At 43.8% G+C, this 9,319-nt stretch overlaps 1 protein-coding gene across 1 annotated transcript; it reads left to right on the top strand.

Moving 5' to 3' along the window:
* The first annotated feature begins 595 nt into the window (after nt 1-595).
* On the top strand, nt 596-6,894 carry EXO5 (exonuclease 5). The gene is made up of 5 exons (XM_034752978.1): nt 596-693; nt 1,319-1,587; nt 2,315-2,419; nt 2,817-2,989; nt 5,374-6,894. Exons 1-5 carry the CDS (start codon nt 602-604, stop codon nt 5,839-5,841), a joined length of 1,107 nt encoding a protein of 368 aa, XP_034608869.1. The 5' UTR covers nt 596-601; the 3' UTR covers nt 5,842-6,894.
* Nucleotides 6,895-9,319: the final 2,425 nt, after the last annotated feature.

Genomic DNA, 9,319 nt, shown 5'->3' with positions numbered 1-9,319 from the left:
TTACAGAAGACATCAACTCCTGCTAGGATCGCAAAAAGCGACAAAGAGTCTATAAGGTGCCACAGGACTAACAGACGTATTGGAGCATAAGCTTTCGTGGGTGAATGCCCACTTCGTCGGCTGCATGGACAGGCAGGAGAGTTGGCGAGGCTGCATGAAGAAGGCAGAATCTGGATTTGCTAAATGGGGGCTATCAGTTTAATATCAAATAGAGCCTGTGGCCAGGGCCTATACCCTGCCTTGCCATTCACTGACAGGGGCTGGAGGAGCTGAAAGTGACGAGTAAAAGAGACAGAAGCCTCTACTGGGGGAGGATACAATGCATAATACCTGGGCTGGGGCTGGGCTTCTCAGGGGGTTTGGGGGCTGCCCCGTGGCTCCACTACTGGTCCTTAGTCGTGCCCATTTCTGCCGTCTCTGCTGCGCTGGGTGCTAAGGGCGGGGAGCGGAGAGGCGAGGCAGGGGCAGGGATGGGACTAGAGGAGGCAGGAGAACCCGATGGGAGAGCACGGGGTGGAGACTGGAGACCTGCCCCTCCTCCGAGCTGTGCTCGCTCCGGCGCGCCGGGGGAGGCGGAGCAGAGGCTGCGATTCAAGCGTCCATGGCGGGGCCGGGCTCCGAGCCTGGCGAGCTCAGCGACTCCGAGCTGCTGCTGCTGCTGGAGGAGCCGGGGGACCAGGCGCTGCAGCCGGGGTAAGCGCTGCCCGCCTCTCCCCAGCTTCGGGGTTCGCCTGTAAAACGCCCCCCACAGCCTACAGGGGCGGCAGCGCCCTGAGCTCCCCCCCCCGCCCCCAGGCTGCAGCCCGACTCCAGCCGGCAATGGCTCTTCCCCGGTAACCCCCGGGGGGGCTTTTTGGCTGCTCCTAGAAGAGCTGCACCTCTGGGAAGCAGCCCCAAAATCGGGGTGCATTTCCAAAGCAGGGTGGGGTCCCGTAGCCCCTTCGCTCCCGGAGGCAGCGAACCCCAAGGAGTCCTGAAGATCAAATCTCCATCCCAGCAATTGTTCCCTGCTCTCAGCCTCCAGATTCCTAACTCAGGGAGACTTGAGCAGGACATTCCCGTGGCAGGGTGTGAAACTTGTCTGAACTTGCCCTAATCTGGCTCCCTGAAAATAAATGACTGCTCTTCACTGGGGCTGTACCAGAGTGTTCCTAACTTGGCACAGGCTTTAAAGAGAGATTGATACTGCTCATCAATTTACTGTTTCATCTTTGTGCTAGTGGCTTTGCGGGCTAAACTTACTGTGCAAACGGCAAAACAATTGTATTTATAAAGGACTTTAGAAGGGGGGGGGAACAATTAATGTATTTCATTATAGAGACGCTGGAAAGGCAAACTCCTCAAGTGACCTGCCTCTGGCATGCTTAAATAAGGTGTTGACGGAAGACAGTGCAGCCGGGAAGGTGAAAAGAAAGAGAGCGCAGACTCCCCTGGAAAAATATTACCTGAAGTACCTTTGCGTGACTGATCTGTCCACTCAGAGTTGGTGCGAACAACAAATGGTTTATGGGAGGGAAGTCCCCCAGCTGCAGGTGCCAGAGACAGTAGTGTTATTAAACACAGGGAAGAGCATACATCTAGCAAGAGGTAACACTACCAGGATGTTGCAGTAAAAACTTCCATGTTGTTTTCTTTCTCTCCAGCTTCTTCTGCCTCTTTTATTACACAGTGCGTTGTTTCATTCAGTTTTCTGCAAAGATTTTGGAAGGCTTTAATGTTTGTTACAAGTAAATGAATTTGTTAATACGGTGGGTCAAATTCTACCCACAGCTACACCTGTATGACCCTATTGATGTCAGCAGGGATGCACAGGTATTATCAGCAAGCCGTGTTTCACCTTGTAGTCTCATAAGAGCCTTCCAAAAGCATATACTTGCATTAAAGAGCAGTATATCACACTGCTTTAATTATCCTACTATGCCCGCTTCTGGACTAAATTTAACTTATGGGTATCCCTGGAAAAAAGAAAATGTTCCTTGTAATTCTCAGTGGATTGATGTATTGCACCAGGGTCAAGGAAAGAGGCCTAAATTTATACCGTTTTCTAACATTTTCACAGAAAGGGCACTGGACTGGGGATCAGGAGACATGGGTTCTTCTCTTCCTGGCTCTCCAACTGATCTGTTGAGTACCCTTGGGTACTCATCTCTGTGCCAATTCCCCTCCCACCTGTTGTCTATCTTGTTTATTTACACTGAAGCTTTTTTTACCATGCTCCGTGGTGCCTTGCACAATGGGACCCAGAGCTCAGTTGCAGCCTCAAGGCAGGACTGTGATGAAAATTAATAATCATTTTATCTCTTTTTGAAATCAGAACTAGAAGTCCATGATGTAGTGAAAGTACATACGACCAGCCAGGAAGATTCTTGGGCAATAAAAATACTGAATCTTCTTTCCGTGATTCCAGTTCTACAAGCAGGTATGTAGGCAGGCAAAAGGTATTGTCATAATTTTTTTTTTATCTTCATTTTACTCTGTGTTTGTGTGGTGTCTGAGAGAGAGAGTGAGTGTGTTTATATATAAAAATGTGTTGTGATCTTTGTGCTAGCTTGAAAGGATGATAACAATTAGAGATCGTTAAGACAAAAATATGTATTTTAAACTCCCTTACCTGAATTTCTAATAACCACCTTAGATTATTAAAACTGAAACTACTTGGGGAGGCATGCAAGCATTCTCTTAATCCAGTGTCTAAATGCAAATTCTTAAAATGCATCAATACTACAATTCCAAGAAATTTGCAGTGTTACTTAAGTCTTTATTCAAAAGCCATGCGAGCCTCATAAAATGTATGGGCATCCCATTTTGTATTCCAGGTGGTTGCGTGCGGGAGCTTCCAGTGTTTGGAGTAATAGAAGATGTCTTCCTGACGGGAATTATTGATGAGCTGTGCTATAGTGCCAAGGGAGAGCTGGAGCTGAGAGAGCTAAAAACTCGAGGCCGACCTTTCATGCCTTCTAGAGCACAGAAAAAGAAAGATTATTTCCAGGTGGGTAAAATATGTTCAAATCCATAGACAAATATTTGCTCAGAAAACAAGCAACTGATGGGTATTAGACTAACATTACTAAAGAAGTAGTGTAATGACCCCCAAGGGTCAGTCCTAGGACCAATCCTATTCAACTTATTCATAAATGATCTGGAGAAAGGGGTAAAAACTGAGGTGGCAAAGTTTGCAGATGATACTAAACTGCTCAAGATAGTTAAGACCAAAGCAGACTGTGAAGAACTTCAAAAAGATCTCACAAAACTAAGTGATTGGGCAACAAAATGGCAAATGAAATTTAATGTGGATAAATATAAAGTAATGCACATTGGAAAAAATAACCCCAACTATACATACAATATGATGGGGGCTAATTTAGCTACAACAAATCAGGAAAAGATCTCGGAGTCATCATGGATAGTTCTCTGAAGATGTCCATGTAGTGTGCAGAGGCGGTCAAAAAAGCAAACAGGATGTTAGGAATCATTTAAAAAGGGGATAGAGAATAAGAAGGAGAATATATTATTGCCCTTATATAATCTTGAATACTGCATATAGATGTGGTCTCCTCATCTCAAAAAAGATATACTGGCACTAGAAAAGGTTCAGAGAAGGGCAACTAAAATGATTAGGGGTTTGGAACGGGTCCCATATGAGGAGAGATTAAAGAGGCTAGAACTTTTCAGCTTGGAAAAGAGGAGACTAAGGGGGGATATGATAGAGGTATATAAAATCATGAGTGATGTGGAGAAAGTAGATAAGGAAAAGTTATTTACTTGTTCCCATAATATAAGAACTAGGGGCCACCAAATGAAATTAATGGGCAGCAGGTTTAAAACAAATAAAAGGAAGTTCTTCACACAGCGCACAGTCAACTTGTGGAACTCCTTACCTGAGGAGGTTGTGAAGGCTAGGACTATAACAGCATTTAAAAGAGAACTGGATAAATTCATGGAGGTTAAGTCCATTAATGGCTATTAGCCAGGATGGGTAAGGAATGGTGTCCCTAGACTCTGTTTGTCAGAAGGTGGAGATGGATGGCAGGAGAGAGATCACTTGATCATTACCTGTTAGGTTCACTCCCTCTGGGGCACCTGGCATTGGCCACTGTCAGTAGATAGGATACTGGGCTAGATGGACCTTTGATCTGACCCAGTACGGCCGTTCTTATGTTCTTATGTAATGTAATGACCATGTATTTATATTGTCCCTCTTATACCAAAAACATCCTACAGATTATTGTGCGAATTATATGTGAATTGCAGCCGTCTCTGGAATGAAAGAGAACCGCTGTTTGACAGCCAGCCACCACGTTACACAACTGGTTAGGACAGGAAGTATTCAGTTGAAACTAGAAGGGGAACTCCATGTAGGTGGAGTATAACCACCCAAACTGGAATTCAGACCAGGCAGCAGCATTAACAACCCTTCTCTTTGAAGGTCCTAGGATCTTCAAAGACAAGTCAGGACACTGGGTCAGCATCTCACGCAAAAGATGGAACTCCAACTGTCCATGGCCTCCCAGATGATTGGTTCAATGCTGACTTGCAGAGACATATGTCACCTACTAAACTATTGCCATCAAATCCCACAGCACTTGGATTGGTTGTGCAATATTACGTTTATTTTAACTACAAGTGCACCCTATTCATGTAATTTGAGATCTGCTTTCAGCTGCGTAGCATCAAAGCTGCCTAAAGGATTTATTTGGCTGCCCGATTCCCATTTAGAGTTAGGGCAGTGGTGAAAACCCCACCTTTTAAAGCTGATTAAGTCTCATTCGGTCAGACTCTCTCCTCAATTTTGAACACACTTTATTTACACCTAGAAGTTCTTTGCATGTACATTTTTATCACTAGCTCCTCTGTGGTTCTGTGAGTCGTCCACATTTTTCTGGGCTACTCATTTATTTGGAGGTGATCTATAACCTTACGGAGATGGGTATTTCTACGTATAATACACTTGGCTTTCAAGGAAGTATTGCACTGAGTAGCATGATGGTTTAGGGCTGGAGTTGCCAATGACGCCTGAGGCTATGCCTACACTCTGCGCTCGGGGTGTGATTCCCAGCTCGTGCAGACACACTCACGCTTGCTCTCATCTGAGCTAAAACTAGTGGAGCATGGACAGCAGCAATTGAACCTGGAGGGTTCGTACTCGCGGCGGCTAAGTTGTGCCACCCCTGCCTATGTTACACTACTATTTTTAGCATGCCAGCTCAGGTGAGTGAAAGTGGAGTATGTCTTTTGAAGCTGGGATTCCCACCCCTAGCTGTCAGTGTAGACATAGCCTAGGGGAGTTCATCCCAGCTTGTTGCATTCTTTAATGCACTATTGTTTGATCATCTATTAAATTATCTCCCCCTTCCCACCCCCCACTGCTTTCAGGTCTGTTTGTATAAATACATTTTTGATGCCATGGTGCAAGGACAACTGAAACCAGATGTTATCACCAGTCACATCCAGCTGAGGTCGGAGCAGCCACTGGGATCGCAAATTAGGGAACATGCTCAGAAAGTAGGATTCACGGTAACCTGCTTTGGGGACCTCCTGGAACTGATGTATCTAAACCTGACACTCTCTGACCTCCCCAGCATTGGCTGTTTGAAAATCGAATACAGCCACCAGGAAAGTAACACCCTGCTCGGGACGGAGGTGGTTCGGTTTGAAGAAGAAAAGGTGCGAGAGAAAGCACAGAACTACCTTGCGTACTGGAAAGGACAAAGGGAGGCCCAGGGGGTGGAAATTGAGGAAGCATGGAAGTGCCAATCATGTAGCTACTCGGAGATCTGTGATTGGAGAAAGAAGAGGGCAGAAGGGCCTGAACAGAGAAGCGGACCAAAGAAGAGTAAATGAAGGCAATCCTGACCTCCCGGAAGGAGGTTCCTCCTTACTGATGTGAAAATATATGTGCACTCAATTCATGGGGTTAACCAGTCAGAATGGAGTGGACCATAAGCGTGGGCCAAACCCATCACTTTACTAAGTAGAAGTCGTTGCACCAATGGTGAATGGCAGCGTGTTCGTAATGTGACATTTTAAGTGCTCCTAAGAAAATACTGTTTTGGATAGTACATATTGTTATGGGGTGTAGTCTAAGCACAAGGCAAGCTGTGCGAGTTGCTACACTTCTCTGAACCTTCATTTCCCCATCTATAAAATGGGGGTAAATGCCTACCGCATATGGGTTCTCTGAGGGTTATGTAATTTTTTCTTGGTGAAGTGGTTTGAACAATAGTTTCTTTTTATTTCCTACTGCTCTAAACTCTTATGTAGAGAAGGTTCCAAACCATAAGCCCAGATCCTAACACTCCCAAACTCGGTGCTTCATCTTTAGTTCCTTTGGAGTAACTTACCCCTCATCTGTCTTCTCCATCTGCTCTCCCAAAGATCCTATATCAGACATTCTCTTTATAAGATTGAAGCTGAACTCAGCTCTCTCCCAAAACCCATTAGTGCTACACCAGGGCATAGTGATATGAAGGATGGAATTTTTCAGAGGTTGCCTGAATTTGGCACCTAACTCCCTTAGGTTCCTTTGAAAATCTCAGCTGAAGGCCCAGCCCTGGTACGATGCCAAGTACCCTCACTTCCATTGGTATCAGTGGGAGATGTGGTCATTCGTTGCCTTGCTGGGTCAGCCTCTTAAAAGCCGATCTGATTCCGTTCCTTATGTAAGCCTTTAACCTTTTTATGTGTTGTCAAAACTACATGTTCTAGTAAGTAAGTAATTTAGAATCAGCTGACTATTTAACATATTACTTGATTAACTGTATCAAGGAAAATGTATTGTTTTTAAAATGTTTATTGTGTAATAACAAAGTTCTTAATTGTGGGGGAAGAGGGGTTGTTTGGTATGTTTGGGGGTTTTTTACTATTGAAATCAAATAAATAGAAACTTTCACTATTTCCATAGCAGGAAATTATCCTGTTAATTGAATTTTTTTGGGGTGGGGGGCAGGGGAAATGAATTCATTTCTTCTATGTTGGACTAAAAACAACCAGTTTTGATTTTGGTGTGCAAGGGGGAGTTAATTAGGAAGGAAAGCTATAACTACTGCAGAACTTGTGAAGTTTAAATATTAGAGTTAGAAGACAATGCTCAGACATGATGAGCTATGTCCTCAACTAGTGTAAATTCATAGATTGGCTCCTTCAGGCCTTAAAACTTCTTATTCTGATCATCTAATCTGATCTATTGTATAACACACATCATAGAACCTCACCCAATAATTTCTGTGTCGAGCCTCTATCTTCTTGTGTGAGTTATGTCATATATTTTTAGAAAACCATCCAGTCTTGATTGAAAGACTCCAAGTGACAAAGAATCCACCACCTCCCTGGGTAAGTTGTCCCAATGGTTAATCATGTTCATTCTTAAAAACTTGTGCCTTATTTTTCACCTCCGTGCTTCAATTTCCTCGTTTGTAAAATGAGGATAATGCTACTGACTGTTGTAAAGCATTCTTAGATCTGCTGATGAAAAGCACTATTAGGTATTATTATTTTTAATCTGAATTTGTCATTGTCATCTTCTGCCAATTTAAAAAGCCATTACTATCAGAAAGCTCTTCCTTGTTTATAGATTGTGTTCTAGTCACTATTGAATCTTCCCTTAGATAAATTAAATAGACGGAGCTTTTTTTTTTAGTCTTTTGCAGTAAGGAATCTTTTCCAAACTGCGGTGTTCTCGTTGCTCTTTTCTGAATGCTTTGCAATTTTTTTAACATCTGTTTTGAAGTGTGGATACCGGAACTGGACACAGTATTCCACTAAAGGTGTCGCAAATGGTGTATATCCAGGTAACTTTACTGCCCTTCTCCTATTTAAACATCCAAGGATCGCATTTACTCTTTGTTATGGGATTTCACTGGGAGCTCAGGTTCAATTTGTTGTCTGCCATGACCCCAAAATCCTTCTCAGAGTTGTTGCTTTCCAGGATACAATCCCCTCCTTCCTCCCATATTATAAGTTTGACCTGCATTCTTTGTTTCTAGTTGTGTGACCTTGAATTTAGCTGTATTGAAATGCAGGTTGTTCAAATGAGCCACAAGCAATCCAGGTTGTTCTGTATGACTGACCCGTTTCCATTGTTGTTTACCATGCCACCAATTTTTGTCTAATCTGCAGATTTTACCAACAATGTTTTTATATTTTCTTCCAGATAATTGGTTGAGAACAGATCCCTGTGGGGCCCCACTGGGCACAACCCCATTAGATAAGAACATAAGAATGGCCATACTGGGTCAGACCAAAGGTCCATTCAGCCCAGTATCCTGTCTACCGACAGTGGCCAATGCCAGGTGCCCCAGAGGGAGTGAAGCTAACAGGCAGTGATCAAGTGATCTCTCTCCTGCCATCCATCTCCATCCTCTGACAAACAGAGGCTAGGGACACCATTCCTTACCCATCCTGGCTAATAGCCATTAATGGACTTAACCTCCATGAATTTATCCAGTTCTCTTTTATACCCTGTTATAGTCCTAGCCTTCACAACCTCCTCAGGCAAGGAGTTCCACAGGCTGACTGTGCGCTGTGTGAAGAACAACTTCCTTTTATTTGTTTTAAACCTGCCGCCCATTAATTTCATTTGGTGGCCCCTAGTTCTTATATTATGGGAACAAATAAATAACTTTTCTTTATTCACTTTCTCCACATCACTCATGATTTAATATACCTCTATCATATCCCCTTTAGTCTCCTCTTTTCCAAGCTGAAAAGTCCTAGCTCTTTAATCTCTCCTCATATGGGACCCTCTCCAAACCCCTAATCATTGTAGGTGCCCTTCTCTGAACCTTTTCTAATGCCAGTATATCTTTTTTGAGATGAGGAGACCACATCTGTACATAGTATTCAAGATGTGGGCGTACCATGGATTTATATAAGGGCAATAAGATATTCCCCGTTGGATCGATCACTGCCTGCCGATTCAGTGGGTAGTATAGATATACCATAAGTTGTTATACCAATAAAAACTAGCAGGATCTTATTAAAGGGGACAAGATAAAGATGTCACATTTATTATGATAACAATTCGATTTATGACCAATAACTAATATCTTAATCCTAATACACACACATTATACCTAATACACACACACACACACACACACACACACACACACACATATTCTCACACACGCACACATCCATCAGATGTTTTGCAGCTGCTGCATAGTTACCAGTCCTGCTTGAGTCTGTGGCTTGAGTTTGCAGCTTGGGTTCGTAGCTTGTGGCGGCTAACTGGCCAGGAAAGCCGGGCACAAGGACGAGCTGGGTCTCTGTTGGGCATGTACCGATGCCCTTCCATGTTGGCAGCAGAATGTTACCCTCC

The sequence above is a fragment of the Trachemys scripta genome, chromosome 18 (genome assembly GCF_013100865.1).
Source record: "Trachemys scripta elegans isolate TJP31775 chromosome 18, CAS_Tse_1.0, whole genome shotgun sequence".
Lineage (NCBI taxonomy): Eukaryota > Metazoa > Chordata > Testudines > Emydidae > Trachemys > Trachemys scripta.
Note: the sequence above shows the minus strand (reverse complement) of the source record. Positions and strands in the feature narration are given on the sequence as shown.

Excerpts from the sequence above, each read along its gene's own strand:
- EXO5 (XM_034752978.1), top strand. The coding sequence starts at position 602 with ATGGCGGGGCCGGGCTCCGAGCCTGGCGAGCTCAGCGACTCCGAGCTG. Across the intron at positions 694-1,318 it reads GACCAGGCGCTGCAGCCGGG|AGACGCTGGAAAGGCAAACT; the intron begins GTAAGCGCTGCC and ends ATTTCATTATAG. Across the intron at positions 2,420-2,816 it reads GATTCCAGTTCTACAAGCAG|GTGGTTGCGTGCGGGAGCTT; the intron begins GTATGTAGGCAG and ends TTTGTATTCCAG.